The sequence below is a fragment of the Phodopus roborovskii genome, unplaced genomic scaffold (genome assembly GCF_943737965.1).
Source record: "Phodopus roborovskii unplaced genomic scaffold, PHOROB, whole genome shotgun sequence".
NCBI lineage: Eukaryota > Metazoa > Chordata > Mammalia > Rodentia > Cricetidae > Phodopus > Phodopus roborovskii.
In genome coordinates, this window is record NW_026126409.1 from 31,275,045 (window position 1) to 31,293,726 (window position 18,682).

The 18,682-nt window shown below is 34.8% G+C and overlaps 1 protein-coding gene across 1 annotated transcript in view; it reads right to left on the minus strand.

The window, feature by feature from the left end:
- Sgcz (sarcoglycan zeta) overlaps positions 1-18,682 on the minus strand; it is an 895,063-nt gene that overhangs the window by 16,933 nt on the left and 859,448 nt on the right. The window contains exons 5-6 of the mRNA XM_051182286.1: positions 14,385-14,507; positions 52-124 (exon numbers count right to left, since the gene is read on the minus strand). Of these exons, the coding sequence (XP_051038243.1) occupies positions 52-124; positions 14,385-14,507 (196 nt within the window). The remainder of the gene's footprint in view (positions 1-51; positions 125-14,384; positions 14,508-18,682) is intronic.

Sequence of the window (18,682 nt, forward strand, 5' to 3'; positions counted from 1 at the left end):
AGGTGGTAAATAGTGAGGGGAGCATGACATAGTATAAGAAGAAGGACTTACCTGAGGTCTTGGGATGGCTCTGCTCTGATGTGAGGTGTTTCCACAGAGTGCCCGAATACTGCCCCTTCAGTTCCTGGAGACAGCATAAACACAGCAGTCAGGGTAAGCAACTATGCACACACAGTAGCTTTTGTCTGATTCTATGCATCAATATTCTTCCCTCAACAGGAGCAGGTCAATTGAAAATTTAAAATTGGAAAAGGACTACAAGCCAGAGAGAGAGGCCAAGGATGTTGGATATGAATACCCTGTGCTAACCACTTTTGAGATTAAATTATTACTTCTTTAGATAGAAACAAGTCACCTTCTGCTCTAATCAAACAACAAAGACCCATCTCTTTTGTTGCTTTATTTCACAGCTAAGTGGATTTAAGAAATAGGATAGACTGAAATACTTAGGTCAGATTTCCCATATCTCAGAGGTCATGATGAAACTGCCAATGATGAGCTCAGGGCAGCACAGTGCTAGACATTTACAGACAGGTTTCAAACAGCACTTAGCCACTCTCTACCAGAGAGCTTTGTGGAGCACAAGGACTCTAGTCCACAGTACTTTGACTTCTGTGGAGTTTAGGCTCTATGTAGAACTGAGAGCCACTTTTATTCATTCCATTATAGTTGAGTTCACATTGGGTCATTGTTGTCTGAAGAGGTCAAGGACTCCAGTATCTTGTTCAGATAGTTGAGAGACACCTAATCTAAGCACATTTACTGACTCTGACTTTGCTACAATTTGAGTGAAAAAAGGAGAGTGTTTTTCTCTCTAAAAACAAAGTGAAATCTTTTCCTTTTAAAGTTATAAAGACAAAGTCACTTTGCAAAATAAATTCAAGCAAATGTTGTAAGCCTATTTTTTTTCAGATTACATATATTTTCTTTTGATTTAGTATTCCTCATATATTTTGATGGATGAACATCATGCTTGTTTCATAAATGTCATGAGGGCCATATTAATAATACAATGCAATTCAAAACTTTTCACTGAAACTGGAACCACTATGGCTGTACATAGTGTGGAAGGAAATATAAAGCATGCCAATTCTGTAAGCACGAACAGCATTGTTAAGAGTAAATTGGAGCTAAGGCTTAAAGTATCTTAAAATAACTGACGACATAGGGTCATGGATTAGATCTACCTAATAATCATTTAAAATAAATATTAAGGTACACCTGGATGTGGAGTCATGGAGGAAATCTATTTTCAAGTATTGAAATATTATTTTCTCTACATTATGGTTCAGAGGCAAAACTATTAGTTTTTGCCATTGTCAGCTTCAGGATTGCAGATTTTACTTCCTGAACTAAAGGTATTGGCATCTGCCGGACTCTGAGTCATAATAGCTATTTCTCTGTAACAAAAACTGTATAGGGCACACACTGCTTATTTGTTTGTTTGTTTGTTTATAATATTTAATAATTTACAACCCTCATTTCTTTAAATGATTCGTTCTTTTGATACTTTTATTATGCAAATGGAAAATGTCTTATGGATCTTGAAGGGTAAAATAATGGTTTCAGACAAAGAAACTAATAAGTCTATGATTTGACTGGGGGTGGCATTTGAAAGAATATCCCCAGATGCAGATTTACATATTTCAAGGAGAGTGGCTGACATTTTAATACAGACTGTAACATCCTGTTAGGATGGTTATCCTTGTGCAAAGTTCAAATGCTAATCTCTAGTACTGTGTGATTATGAAAATTTCCTAGACAAGGTGGCAGAAATATAACTTGAGAACAGTGTTAATATTAATTTTCAAACACTGGTTCATACCACTAGTATATACAGAATCTGGCTGAATGCAAAAGTAAAAAACAATTAAAACTTCAGTTTGTCAGTAAGGATTAAATCCAAATGAACACAATTAGAGATGGGGAGGAGGACACAAGAACAAACATGCCAGGTGGTGATGGAGCATGCCTTTAATTCCAGCTCTCTGGAGGGAGAGACAGGAGGTTCCAGGCCAACCTGGTGTACTGAGCGAGTTCCAGGACCATCTCCAAAGCTACAGAGAAACCTTGTCTCAAAACACCAAAAATAAATACAGAACAAACACCAAGGAATTTAGAGACTCACACAGTGACACACTTTAAAAAAATCTGTATGCTACCAAATTGAAATATCTAAAAGAAATACCTAATTTTCTCTATAACCTACCAAAGTTAAATCAAGATGGATGAAGAGTTTAAACAGACCTATAACCCCTAGTGAAGTAAAAGGGACAATTAAAAGTCTACCAACCAAAAAAATTAAATAAATGAACCCCAGTTATAAATAGCTTTAGTGCCAAATTCTTCCAGGCCTTCAGAGAAGGTTTAATACCAATGCTTCTCTGGGTATTTCACAAAATAAGAACATTAAGAAACATTCCTCAAATTGTTTTATGAGGATAGTTACACTGATACCCAAAGCACATAAAGACCCAACAAAGAAAATGAATTATAGACCAATTTCCCTCCTGAAAATAGGTGAAAAAATTCTCAATAAAATACTTGCAAACGGAATCCAAGAATACATGGAAAAAAAATCCCCCTGGTCAAGTAGGCTCCAGCCCATAAATACAGGGGTGGTTCAACATAGGAAAATCTATGAAGATAATCCACCATATAAACTGAAAGACAAAAACCACATGATTACAACATTAGATGCACAAAAAGGCATCTGCCAAAATCAAACACCTCTTCATGTTAAAATTCCTGGTAAGATCAGGGATACAACGGACACAGTGTGCAGCAATCCTATAGTCAACATCAACCTAAATGGAAAACAAAAAACAAAAACAAAAGGCAAGAAAACAAAACTTCAGGAAATTCCACAAAAATCAGAACCAAAACAAGGTTGTATTCTTTATCCATATCGATTAAATACAGTACTTGAAATCTTACCTAGAGCAATACTAAACTGAAGGAGATCAAGAGGATATAAACTGGAAAGGAAGAAGTTAAAATACATTAAGTTTTTCTACCAGGAAACCCTTATGACTGATAAACACTTTCTGTAAAGTAGCAGGATTCAAAATTAACTCAAAAAAGTCAAGCCTTTCTATATACAAAGGGACAAATGGAACAAGAAAGAGATCACGGGAAAATAACCTTTTACAATAGCCTCAAATAATTAAAATAAAATTAATTATTTTATCGCTAAAAAAGAGAAAGACTTGTATGATAAAAGCTTTAACACATAAAGAAATTGAAGACAATATGGGAAGATGGAAAGATTGTCCATTTTCATGAATTATTATTAAGATAGGAAAAATGGCTATTTTACCAAAAGCAATCTACAAATTCAATGTAATTCCCTTCAAAATTCCAACACAAATCATGAAGGGACAATTTTCAGCTTCACACAGACACATAAAAAAATCCAGTATAGCTGAAACAATCATGAATAATAATAAAAAAAATTGTTGGAGGTATCACCATTCCCAACCTCAAGTTTTACTAAGAGGTATAGAAAGAAAACAACAATATTGACACAAAAGCAGACATGATGATCAATGGAATTAGTAATAATTAATAATCAGTAAAATCACATTCATAGGTGTCAGATCAAAACTGTACAAACCAGGTGCTCAGTATAACCTTGGGAAATGAAATAATAAATATTAATTTTCATTAAGTTGGGAACTCTCTCAAGTGTTAGGCTGCTAATATTTCTCGATTTTGATAGGGAACTGAGTCAGTTCTGATTTTCAAATAAATTAGAAATCATTTTAGTGTGTGTTTTTTTTCTTTCAGGAACTGTATACTTAACCAATTTGAATGTTAAAATAAATTGTATTGCATTCAAATAAATTGAAAATTAAATGAGGCACTATAAATTTATCTAGAAAAGTTATTTATAATAATTGGTCATAAAGTAATTGCTCATTATTTATTGGAACATAGTAAAAGTTTCATTTGTCTACTTCAGAATATGTCATGAACTCACATGATAACCAATAGAAAGTATGTATTATGTTAATTCATATACACAAGAATATATAAGACATTAGTTAGAACATTATCTTTTATATATCTCTAAAAATCACATTTAATGAATAAGATAGAAATGATAGTAAAATTAAATGTATCTCTTTTTCTCTTCCCTCTCTTCCTTTTCATATTCCTACTTTTTTATTCTCCTTCTTTAGAGAAAGAGTCTCTATATTTAGCTCTGGCTGACATGGAAGTCCCTAAAGTATACTGGTTATGACAGAGCTCCAGCAGGTTCTTCTTCTTAAGACTTGGATTAGAAGTGAACCTATCACACCTGTTTCAATGTACCCTTTGAAAGGATAACCTGAATGTATTTTCCATAATCATTACTACTAGGTACCCACTATCTACTCATTGGATTATATGTTTTTATAGAAACCATTTACTAAGTACAAGCAAAAGAGTTCTATAATGAGGATAATAGTGACAGTGACAAGGAGACATGGCTAAGTAAAGGGAAAGGTTGGGACACCTCAGTTCTCACTTTGATATTTTGAAAAGAAAATGTCTCAATTATGTTTGTATTTTTTCTTATGTTTGTCAAGAGGAATCGCTACTTTTTAGTTTTTCCATTAAAATAACCATGAATAATTTTTGCTTCTTTTTAAAATGGAGGCAAAGAAGAAAGTGAATTTGGCATGCAATCAAAGTGTCCAGTAGATGCTTTTCCTTAAGGACTCGAGTCGGAAGACAAAGGAAGAACATGAGGTTTTAGACCTCTAACTTTCTTTCCATACCCATACTAATCAAAATAAACCAGTCATCTCTAGACATAAAACTATGTCAATTTCTCATTATAGCGAAAGGACCCTAATCATTTTCATGATCAATGTCAATGACAATTAGCATCATTCAGGTAAACAGGAATGGGAATATACTTCCTTTACTTAACAGAATCATTTACAGCAAACTGTCCAGTGTACTCTAACTTACTGGTGACAAACTAAAACATTTTACTTAAAGGAAGTGGTATTTCAACTAACCACATTGAATAAAATACACTATGATTGTCTTCTGGTTAGAGTAATCACTTCTGCTCAACTATTAACCACACTGTAGTTAGGAAAAAGAAAAATGAAAATATATCAAAAGCATACTGATTTGGACTCTACAACAAAAATCTAAAAAGAACCTACATTGATAATTTGAAATAAATGAAATGTTAAAAATAGAGTTTTAGAGTAACATCTATTTTTAACGTTTCAGTTAATATGCCACATTGAATAGTTCCACAAACACTTTAAATTGGTCACTTTCAAAACATACAATGCAAGACAAACATTGTGAACCACTGTTTTCATGCTCCTTGATATTATAAATTCACAAATGATCGTGTCATCCACACACCACACAGGCTATGTGCTCAGGAAAAAGTGACCAACGTGAACTCCAACTCTGTTTGTACTTGTTGGTTTGGTTTGGAATTTTTCTCTTATTTTTTTTGTTGTTTGTTTGATTTTTGTTTGTTGTGTTTTGTTGTTTCTTCACACACACAGAAACAAACACACAGAGAGAGATATGGAGGGATGGGAGAGAGAGACAGAAAGTGAGACCATGAGGTACAGTGGATATGTAGGTAGAAAGACTCTGGGAGGACTTGGTGGATGAAGAAGGGTATAATAAGTATATTGTATAATAAATTTAATAAACGTGTAAAGAAACCAAAGACACAAATGGCAGAAAATGTGGAAGGAGGACTCGAGAAGCAGGAAAGGGGAAGGTATGATTCTTTCAGAGAGCCACCACCATCCAGCCAACACTTGGTTTGAAGATAGTGAAAAATGCTTCAAGCCTCTAACTTCTAAAATTAGAAAAAAAAAAGGCAGTTATTTAAATAATAGAAATTGAAAACTTAGCAATAGGGAACTAAGACAACCAGTTACTAATTGAAAAATGTACAAGCAATTCATTCCAATTCCTGTTTTTCTTTTCTGCTTCTCTGCCTTCCGTCCAACTTTCACAGGAAATGAACCACTGCACTGGTTATCAGTGACAAAAATCATGATCCTAGAGAGGTTTTCCAACTTACATCAAGTGCATTCATGCAGATGTGTCCAGGTGAAGTTGGAATGAAAATGTATTTTCCTATGCAATAGTGAGTTCCATTCCAGGACAGTGGTCAGCATGATTATGGTGGCCCAGCTGATCCAAAGCTAAACTGAAGTCTTCCTTAACAATGAACAGACCTTTGAAACTGCAACCTAAATCCCTTCCTCCTGTCCTCATTCATCAGGCATTGCCAAGATTTAAATTTTCATAGCCACTTCAAGACACAGAGGTTCTGCCAAGGGCTACCTGTAATTTAGTTGAAGAGTTCAACACACAGTATATTCAGTTTTCTTCTCCTCTTACTTCACCAGACAAATCTGGTCAGTAAATTAATCAATTCTTAAAGGTCTCAAATCTGTCGCATAAATGTTTATTCAAGGTCAGGATGTGCACTATAAATAGAGGAATACTGACATAGATAAAATGAATTGGAAATGAGAATTGACGATAAGCCAGAAGGCACAGATCTAGTTCCCTCTGTCTGCCACTGAGCATAGTATTCATTTCCTGAAATTAGCTTAAACTGAGACATAGTATGACGATTGATGCTAATAAAACACCCTCAGTACTGTGGAATTAATTAGTTACTGCAGACACTTATTCTCATCAATGGCAAACATATTCATGTTATAAATCAGATCATATGACATTAATTTGAATAATTGTGATAAACTTCTAACTCTTAAATAATTTGTTGCACAAAATATTGTCAAATATTTTCCTTCTTGTCATGTTTTTCATTCCAATATCTTGAAATAACTAACAAACTACTTTTATTATGTTGAGTTTCATATAAAACATATAAAATGGTTAAATTATTTGTATATAGTTACATTCAGTTTAGAGAAAGAAAAGGGAAACTAAAATGATAAAGAAGTGTAAAATGTCTTCACAGGAAATGCCTTAAGAGCAAAATTCATTTCCCTGACGTCACATTATGATGCTTATTTATCCACTCTACTATCTATAATAACTTCCAGTGTTTGCCACTCAGGTGCCAGTTTTACATGAAACAGCTCACATCGTTTCAAAGTAATTACTTCATATTCAGGGTTTCCAGCAAGATGTTATCCTTTATTACTCTTACATCTTATGGATGAGGGGTGATGACTAGATACTAATTATCTTTATTGGTCAGAGTTACTGTACCAGAAAGCATCGAATCTCCAGCACCAAGGCCTCTGAGAAGCAAGCCATTGATAATTAAAGCCTTCATCACTGTCGAGCCTGATCTCCCCACAGCCCACCTCCTTCCTGTTTTACACCTCACAATAGACATGGTATCAGTACACTAACTTAACTATTAAATAACTCTGATAATCAGCACTTAATCAGCAAAAATTAACATTTCATTTAAGTATTTAACAATATTTCTTTTCCAATAATGTAAGAAAACTAATAGTTGTGGGTTTTCAGATTGCATGTAAACCATTTCACCACCAGTGAGTATCAACATTTAATTAGTGTGTTGGACTTAGATTTAGATTTTGTGGCTTTTTCTATGAAAAAGTTATTGTTAAACATCAGTGGCCAATACATTTGTTATTTCACAATTACCAGCTTTTATCATAGTGTCTGAATAGCAAAGTGATTAGCATTGGCTTCAAATAAATGAGTGCTTCATGGTACCTGCACATTAAATTCCTCTTTAATATAAATATCTGTAGAATTCTTAAGTGCTACAAAACCTTAATAACTTTGAAGGTAGTGCTTTGAACTGAAATTTTAACTGACACAAAAATATAAATCTATGCATATTATGTAATATTATTAATATTTTCATACAAGGAAACATTATTATCTAGTTTCTAAATAAATTGAAACATCACTACAAATATTTCTTTGTGGTAGCACATCCTTCCTTGATGTTTTATTTTCTTTAAATATGTAATATACGAAGGGTTTCTGACCACCTTATCAGACAAGGACAATACAAATGTTTTATTCTTATAGAGCTATAATGTGAGGGTTTTCTGTGGCTGTGTGTTAGTGTGTGATAGCTACGATATGACTTCAAGGTGAGTCCTCATTTAAGGACCATCCAGAGGCTAATGTCGTTTAAGGTGATATCTTAAAACAGCACATTTACTTTGTTTCTGTCTTAGGATTTTAATATCATTGTCACTTAAAATATTCTACATTTACTTATTTTTATAGGTATAGGTATGTGGCCTACATGTATGTCTGTTCTCCATGTGTAAGCAGTTGCCTGAGCAGGATAAAAAAGGCAAAAAGAGAGTTATATGCAATCTGAAACTGGAATATCATGCAGTTGAGGGTCACTATGTTGATGCTGGAAGTAGAAATCATGTTCTCTGGGAAAGTAGTATTTTTTTTTCTTTTACATTTTATAAAATTTGTATTACAATCTTGTTTCACATGTCAATCCCAGTTCCTCCCCTACACCCCCTACCCTCCACCAATGCCCTATCTCATCCCCCTTCTGCTCCCCAGGGAGAGTGAGGCCTTCCATGGGGGATCTTCGAAGTCTGTCACATCATTTGCAGCAGGTCCTAGTATTCTTAACCACCAAGCAATCTCTCCAGCCTTTACTAGGTCTCTCTTTCTTTTTAATGGTAGAAATGGTTTCTTATTCAATTCATTCTGCCTTTATTATTGTTTACAATATGCTTAAAATCTAGTAGAGTTTAGAAGCCATTTTTTATCTTATAATTACACACGAACACAGTTTTAAAGTAAGATAAATAGGATATGTCAAGGACAAAGTTATTTCTAGGTTGTAATCTTCTAAAAAATACTTTCCATACATCCTGTTTGTGCACATGTCACCCATCCTGTAGCACATGGTGTCTTAGTTAGATTTAGTAGTGCTGTGATGAAACACTGTGATCATTGTTACTGGAGGAAGTCAGGATAGGGCCTCAATCAGAGCAGGAACCTGGAGGCAGGAGCTGATATAGTGACCAAAGAGGGTTGCTGCTTAGCAGCTTATTTGCCATGGCATACTTAACTTGCTCCCTTATAGAACTTAGCATCAACAGCCCAGGGATGGCCCCACTCAATAATGGGCTTGACCCTCTCTCATTAATCACTAATTTAAAAAATGTCCTAAAGGATTGTCTACAACTTTGTCTTACAGAGGCATTTTCTTAATTGAGGTTCCCATCTCTCAGATGACTTTAGCTTGTGGAAAGTTGACATAAAATTGCCAGCATACATGATACATGATAGCATCAAGTCCAATCATCAAAACCTGGGATTAATGAGGTGTAATTCTGTTACTATTCAGTGGCCTGTAACATACTTGACTTTCAGGATCTAGTCACTATGTAAAATAAAAATAAAATACATATTGCCTAAGTAATATTTGGGTGATATAAATAATATTACTTTTTTAAAATGAATAATATTTTTGTTTATTCTTTTACAATTTAATACATGTATACGACATATCACTATCATATGCACCATACTTCTAATACCTGCTTCTCTCATTTTCCCCTGACCCAACCCCCAAGGAATTCACCTCCTCTCTTCATAACCTCTTTTATTTTTACTACTGAGTCCAATTTATGCTGTCCATGTGTGCATGGGTGTGGTCCAATCTATAGAAGCATGCTAAAAGGCCAGTGGCATAACCCTGAATAAAAATTATTCCTTCCATAGCAGCCAAAAACTGTCAACATTTTTCTACATTTTACTACCATTTTCATATTTTGACAATTGTATTTTATTTTTACAAGTACTTAACAAATTTAAAAACCCATAAGAATAGCAGTGACAATTTTTCCTTTTTTAAAAGTTTAAATTGGAAACAATCTTATTTTATATGTCAATCCCAGTTCCCTCTCCCTCCCTTTCTCCCATGCTCCCCACTGACTCCCATCCCATTCCTCTTCTGCTCCATAGAAAGCTTGGGGTCTTCCATGGGGGAATCATCAAAGTTGGTCACATCATTTGGGGAAGGGTATAGGCCCTCCCCAATGTGTCTAGGCTGAGACACATTCCCCTTCATGGGGAATGGGTTCCCAATGTCCATTCGTACACTAGGGATAAATGATGTTCCATTAATTTTAGTAGAAATAACATCTGCTAGATACAAATTTGACCAAGGAATTGCCTTTATTTTTATTGCCTTTTCAATATCCAAACTCTACAAGTTAAACATTAAAAAAAAAATCTACTACTTAAAAGAAGAAAACCAGGCCTAAAAGAATCAATAATTTCCTCAGTGTGTTAGGCAAAGTGACAGTGACTGTTACCCAACAGCCCAAGGAGTTCATGTCTTTGATTTTGTGAATATGGATAAGATGTATTATACATGTTATGTTTCATGAAAAATGAGATTTTGCATTTGGAATTCACTTTTTTTTTTTCATCATTGAAGTAAGAGTTTTTTTTTCCTGGAATGTCCAGGAGTTTGATAATATATAGTATGACAGATGACATTTGTGCTCCCTAATTTTATATTATGAAACAAGCTAGAGTCATTTTACAATAAGGAATCTCAGTTGGGAGAATATTCCCACAAGATTGGTATCTGGGTAAGCCTGTGATACGTGTTCTTGATAGAAATCAAACTGGTAAGATCTCGGCCACTGTGGATGGTGCTACTCCTAGATTTGTGGCCCTGGGTGCTATAGGGAAGTCATGAGCAAACCATTGAGAGCAAGCCAATAAGCAACCTTTCTCCATGACTTCTTCATCAGTTCTGCCTCCAGATTCCTGCCTTGAGTTTCTGCCCTGACTTCTCAGGATGATGGACTGCAAAATATAAGATGAAATAAACCTTCCCCCTCAAGTTGATTTTGGCCATGGTATTTCATAACAACAAGAGAAACTTAACTACAATGCCATCATATGAATCATCAACAGTGGACATTTTCCAGCTGATGAAGAAAATAAAATAAGAAAAGTATAACAGAAAAGAAGCTGGAGAAACCCACATTAAGAAAGAGGTTGACGACACTCTGCCTGCAGTCAGGATCGATTGGGAGGTAGAAGAAGATGAAGCGTCTTCTAGGAGCCAAAGCCATCATTCTCTTACCCACAGCAAGTATGGAAAGAATATAATGCAAATATGCCCACTAAATGTATCATGCATAAAGAATAGACATTATTTATGTGATAGCAAAATTAATTATAGCTCTAAGAATTTCCCAAGCTTTAGCACATATAAAAACTCTAAGCATCAAATGGAATCCATTGACCACACTGAATAAAGTTCCCTTTTTAAAAATATGTACTTGTAAAATTTAAAATTAAAATTCCTTTTACTACCCCCAACACATCCCATGAGCCCCTCTGCTCTTGGCTTTCTCTTAAATTCATGGCCTCTATTGTTTTAATTGTTGATTTGCATCAACATCATATATGCATATATAATAGTATAAAATAACATAGTACAACGTATGTGCACATATGTCTCTAAATATACAAATACAACCTCTAATCTTCATAAAATTTCTTATATGTACATGAATTCAGGGCTTATAATTAATTTGAGGAGATGGGTCTTTTCTGGAATAGATTGTTTATCACATTCCCAGCATTCCTTTAGTTGCCTGTAGTTCTATATCTGGAGTTAGTGCTTGGAAGCACATTGCCTTTCATTATGAATATCTTTATATTTCATATTAGGTGTTATATTTTTAATATCTGCTTTATCAGAATAAAAAATAGGGAACATTTTCTTGTGGCCTTGGATAAAAATAAGCCACGCAAATGTCTATTAGTGAGTAACTCTGACTTATTGTGACAATGGCTGTGACTTTTATATGTACTTCAAAACTGGAACCCATTTTTTCATTTATAAATTTATAGGGGACAATGTTGTCCCTTGTCTCTGAAATCCCCATTACCTGGAAGGTTAAGAAGCAACTAGAAAGCTGAGTTGAGTGATTTTGTCAAGTGTATAAACCTGGAAAGTATTATTAGAGGAAATTAAGAGATGATACATCATTTTTCTTAGCACATGATTTAGTCCTCTGCAGATTTTCAGACAAACTGCTCCTTCCTGGTACCTGAGTGCCTGAGTGTTACTACATTCTTGCATTTGGACAGCTCTGAGGAACAAAAGTCCTACCTAAAGAAAGGCTGATTGTAAAGCTGACTTCATCACAGTGAGCTAATGTATTAGACAAGGATGGGGAAAAAGAAGCTGGGAAATAAAAACAAACTAGGAATTTAATTTAATTTAATTTAAAAGACAGCTCCTCAGAAAATCCTTTTTTGGGGTTGTTAAACAAACGCTGGAACCTATCCTTTTGATCAGTCCATTAGAAACACACACGTGAGATGTTCTTGACGTCCCAACAAACAAGAGGGCAAAGGGTACATGCAGTTGGGCTTCGCTACTCTCTCAGACAGCCACTTTTAATTGCACCCATTTAGTGAAGAGAGATACTTTTTTCCTCATGCACTTGGCTGTTGTCTGCTTCCTGCCAATGCCAAACAGATGTCTGCTTCCAATTAATCGTTTTCCTTTACCTTTCACCTTGCAAAGTCACACTTATTGCTTACCTTCCCTTTGTTTGCTAGGTTACTATTGTACCTGGACTACAAATGAAAGTGGTGATTGCAATTGATGGATGCAGCCTGAAAGCACTGAATTTGAGTCTGCTGTGTAGAGAGGTTTATGTCCTCTATGTGCATACTGGGTCTCAGAAGATAATTTCATGAGGTGATATCTTGAGTTCATAGTAGGGAATACAAAATAAATAGAGTTTTAAAGGACTTATATTTGAAATAAAGTCTACAACTCCCTTTTATCAAGAACTCTTTAGGAATATTAAGAACAGATAAACATTGTAGTTACTTCAAGCAAATTCTACCAAGCAAAGGTAGTCCATTCAAGAGTAAGTAATTATAACTCTTGAGTAAAAGATTATTATGGCAACAGAGTAACAATGTTGCTTATTATGGCTTGAATATAAATTTTCACCCTGATAATGTATGTGTTAAACTTTGGGTGAAAGCTGGCATTTTCAAGGGCTCTATATTCCTTATGGATTATTTGATGGGAGAATTTGAAGGTAGGTACAATCTGACTAGCTACAGCTCCCAGTGAAAATGACTTTATGGATTACATTTTCATCCCCAGACTTTTTCTCTTCATGGGTTTCTCATCTGCACTGAATAGGACTTTTTATATCACATCCTCTCTGCCCTGAGGTTCAGCATAAGTGCTGGCTTGAAACTGTGGAGATAATCAAACACAAACATGAAATGCCAAGCCTCTGAAGCTATGAGCCAAGTTCTTTCCTTCTCTCAAATTGATATTAGTTAGTCAGTTTGTTTTATCATCATATATTTTGTTGCAGCAATGGAAAACTAAGGCAGTGATGTTCAAGTTACAATGGGAACTCTAATTTATACACCTGTTTTCTAAGTAGTCTAAATATGCTAAATTCAATAGCACCATGGTTTTGTCTCAGATATATAGTGATTTTGTCTCAGATATATAAACATAGCCTTTGTGTAAGTCATCCACTTCTTTCTGAAACAAGAGTCTGTCAAAAATTGTCATTATTCATTCATAATGGGAAAGAAAGTGAGAAAGGATTCATCTTAATTTGAATTCCTATAGATATTGCTTGGATAGGAAAACTTTCATGTCACTAATTTACAATTCATATGCATCTTTTGTCACATGGACTTTGAAGTCTTGTCAGAACAGATACCTAATTTATATGGAGCACCCCGGAGTCAGTGTCTCTTTGTAGTGTTATTTGTCAAAAGACTGGGGTACTGCTTTAAAGTTATGTGAGGGGACCAGCTAATCCCTTGCCTTCATATTGTCTTCTATACTCTGTCCAATTTCCTCTCCTATGCATGTGAAATTATAAACTATATTTGTCTTTGATATTTTCATTTTAGGAGTGTCACCAACAAAAATAAAGCTGTTCAGAAGTTCATACCTGGTATCTCAGTAAAGAAGGAAGGATTTTGCATGAGTTTTTATGTGCCTGTGTCTGTTTCTCTGTGTGTTGGGTATGGATATATGTATACAGGTTAGCTATACAAGAAGGACAATGGATATAACACTTTTAGAATTTTGATCTTTACTCATATTTTCTTATACCATCTAACCCATTTTCCTTAGTTTCGTTGGATGCCATAGCTTTACATTTAATATATTAATAGGGCCTTTTAAATTAATATTTAGACTCTGTTCTTTAACCTCAAACTAGTGACTTTATTTGAAGTTATTTGAAAAGTAAATATACTATAGTTTGGGAGACTTGATTTTCAGGAAGGAACCCAGAAATCATGTAAAGAATCTTTAATGCAATTGTGTGTGCTTTTATCAGGTAAACAACATTCCAAGACCTCCATTACAGTACCTGTAACCTTCAGCTTCTCAGCCCCAATAGTTATCTCATCTTCATCTGCAGAAAACAGCACCCTGCCATCTTCACTTGCTCTCACTTCAAATCTTTTACATTGTGCCTCCACAGCCTCAGCTCCTGTAGTCAGAGGGAAGGTTGCAAAATGAAGCTGGGATGCACAACACCATTTGAATGCACGGTTTTCACAAATAAATAAATAAATAAATAAATAAATAAATAAATGCACATATTGCTCATCTTGGCTGCATGTTATGCATCAGATTGAACATTTAAAGATGTTATCTTTTTCAAAATCCCCTGTATTCACTGAATATTTCCAGACTAGATAAAATGGTCATGCATACTCCTTCTAAATGCTTAAGGTTGTTCTAATATAGTGTGTGTATTTAGCCAGAAAAAAAACACCTGACATATCCACAGGGGAGGTGATGTCTGCTTTGATCTCTACTGATGGTGAAGATATGTCATTCATTTCACTTGGTATGTGGTAGATGCTCAATAAATGGGGCTAGTGTAACCCACATCTCTTTATAGTGAAGACCGCAGAACTCACATTGCTACCTCTTTGTGTATTCTAAGGTAACAATCATTTGTGAATTTTTAGTTACATTTCATAGATTTTAATGTAGATAACTTCTTGCCCTTTAATATCAATAAATTTAAAATAATTTTATATTCACTTTACAATTGATTTGTTTTTTATAATAGTTTTTTTAATTTTCCATGTATCTTGAAATGTAAGCAACTTAACTACTCTAAAGTAAGCATCTTAACTACTCAAAGTAGAAACAGGAATCCCTCCCATATGCCCCTCTCCACTGTCATTCAAATTCATGACCTCTTTTTTTGCTAATTTATTAATTGTTCTTGAATATATATATATATACATATATATACATATATGTATATATGTATGTATGCTGTGTATATATATATACACACATATATATATGCATACATACTCTTTTTAATTAATTTTTATTTTATTTAATTTAAAGGAATTTTATTATACATACCAATCCTAGTTCCTTCTCCCTCCCATCCTTCCATTCCCTGCCCATCTCCCCATCCTACACCTTATCCACTCCTTAGGGATGGTGAGTCCTCCTATGGGCAATCATCGAAGTCTGACACATTATTTGGAGCAGGGTCTAGGCCCTGCCCCATGTGTCAAGGCTGAGAGAGTATCACTACATAGGGAATGTGTTCCCAAAGCCCTTTCATGCAGTAGGATAAATACTGGTACCACTGCCTAGGACCCCACACACTGCCCAAGCACCCCCCCCACCTGGCACCCACATTCAGATTCAGTCTTATTCAGGTTTGCCAGTTTCCAGTCTGGAGTCTATGAGCTTCCCACTTGCTCAGATCAACTGTTTCTGTGAGTATTTCCAGCCTAGTCTTGACCCCTTTGCTTATCACTCCTCCATCTCTACAACTGGATTCCAGGACTACAGCTCAGTGCTTAGCTGTGAATCTGTACTTCTGCTTCAATCAGCTCCTGGATGAAGGCTCTATGATACAAACATTCTTAAATATAACATGCTCAGTCGGTATGATATTACTTTCATGTTGTTTTTAGGGCAGACCATTTGGCAATGAAAAAAAAACTGAGGTGCTATTCCCTGAGGTAAACCATCTCTCTCACTCTAAGATTTCCTCATATGTATAGAATTCTTTATATTGAGGCCTCATGGGCTTTTCTCACCAATGTTGGCATGCCCATTGGTATATTTCTTGTTCGGTTTATGTTTGGGTAGTCATATTGGTGAGACTTTATGAATGGAGTTTCTGATATTACAATAAGACACAATCTCACAGAATTTCCCTGATCCTCTGGCGCTTACAGTCTTGTTTCCACCTCTTTCAAAAAACAGCCTATTTCTCTTGCCTTTGGTTATCCCCAGAGATAGAAGTTAAGTCCCTGTTGGTGCAGACACTCATGTTATGTAACTCATGAATAGGCCCCAGAGACCCCTGAGTTGGAAGTGTTTTAAATCCCCTTTCTCTGAAAACTAGTTTTCATGGTACCAAAATGTACCAAGCTTCCAAAGGAGAAAGGCAGCCAATAGCCCTACCCAACCCTGATGCCTATGAATCACATCAACTAACAGCATAACTTAAGAGTTAAGTAGTGGCATACATACCTTACGGGAAACCAATAGATCTCTAGTTTGCAATAAGATACACTTAACAGAAGGGAAACAATTTTTGGTATTGGAAACTTAGCTAACTTCTCCCTGATAGTGAATTCATGGTAATTGGAGGAAAATCTAGAACCACTAATTTACCAATCCAGCATAATCACTAACAACAATCTATGAACATTTGTACTTATACTCATAGAAAATATAGTTTTCACCCCTCATCAAGAAAACTGTTCTTTGTAACAAATGGAAAGACACAATTAAAATCATTTATCTTTTTGAAATCAAAGATCTTTTCTTACAACATTTAAAGACTGAGGTAAACATTGAAGACTTTTTGTGTTTGGTCATCATGTTGATTTCAGAAGGTATTATTTATTTGAATGCTTTGTTATATAATTAGAGTCTAAACTAGTATGTTTGCATTTAGTCATTGCAGCATAGTAACTCAACTAAGAGATAGTCAAAATATTGAGGCCAATGTCCTGACAAATTATACCTCTACATTTGTAAACCTCTGGTTTTAAATTTGTCTTCAAGAAACTTGAGCACACTTTGAGCTTCAATGATCTGAAAAGATTTTATAGATATCTACACATAAAGTTTTAACATTCATGCTATACTACCATCTTCAAATACACTCAGTTGCTGAGCTAAATTGATTTACAAGTTATATTTGAGGGCATAGATGTGCACTAGATAATTACAAACATATGTAAACATATGCATTCACAGATTAGCAACAATTTTCTAGGTATAGTGATTAATGCCTTTATTCAGAATATGCTATATAAGTATTAAAGTATTATATGGCGTGTCACAAAAGCTATTACAAATAAATTCTTAAAAATAAGCTATTAGAAACTTCAGTAGTGTAGTTTCTGGCTCTGGCAAAGAGGGTTGAAATTTTAATTTGTTAACTTTAAATGAGCAAAGTCAAATAAGCAAATTGCACAATATTTATGCATGCAGAATAGATGAGATGCATCTAAGTCATAAATTAATGCATGAAAAATCATCCAATTGAAAAACAGATATGAAATTAATACTTCAGAGTACACTTTATTCATTATATTAACATAATTACAAATGGCAAAATTACAAGCTATTAGCAATGACTTGATAGTAAATAAATGTTTTATATAAGAATATAATTATCTTGCATTATATTTACATACATTGCTTTTCTTTTCTACAAATAGGAAAAAAGTAAAACTATAATTGGGGACATAATCAGTGATTGGGACTATCATGTTTAATGTTAATATATTATACATTGAGATACTGAACTTAGTATATTCCAACTTGTTTTGGGTTGTTTATCATTTGTTTGCTTCTAGTATCATTTTTGTTTTCAGGCAAAGTCCAGTTATCCAAATGCACAATTACATTAAATAGAAAAAAATAATGTACTACTATCTTGGCATTGTCTAAGTAGAAAAAAAATAATGAAGTGTCTTCAAATTGTCACAGCCACCATTGCAGACCAACAGCCATAGCTTTGCAGAACATCATGGCTACAGATGAAGATGAATGTCAGCAAGCCAACAAGGAGAGCATCACCTCCATGCCAAGGTCAGGTGCAATATGGTGAGAATGTGTTTTGCTTCAAGCCCTGTGAGTGGTGCACCAAGTAGCTGCTCAGGGTTTCCAAGTACAAGCTTGCCCTGACCATCACTATGGATATCCATGCCAAAAATAAGTGGGAGGAGCTGAGCAACAGCCAGTTGCCATGGGAAAAGGTGCCACTAAGGACAGATTGTACCATTTTAAGGTAGAGATAGCCAATAAAAAGCTAGTAACAGGCCAACAGCTTTATATCTAATGCAGCATCTCTGTTTGTTATTTGGGACTGGCGCTGCTGTGGGACCAGGCTGGTGGGAATAACAACTCATAATAAAATGGCACCTATAACCTGGCTACTAAGAATTTTCACTTAAAACTTGACAAAAGCACAAAAAGATTCTATAAAAGGGACTTTAAAACCAGGCTTCTTAATGATAGCATTTTCCTCGGCTGGACTCTGTTTCGCTAGAAACAAGCAGAGACTTGTGCAGTTCCTTTAAGGGAGATGTCCTGACTCATCATAAGTGGCAAAAAACCACATGGTTTTTAAGAAGTGCTGCTAACAATTCAATAGTGTGT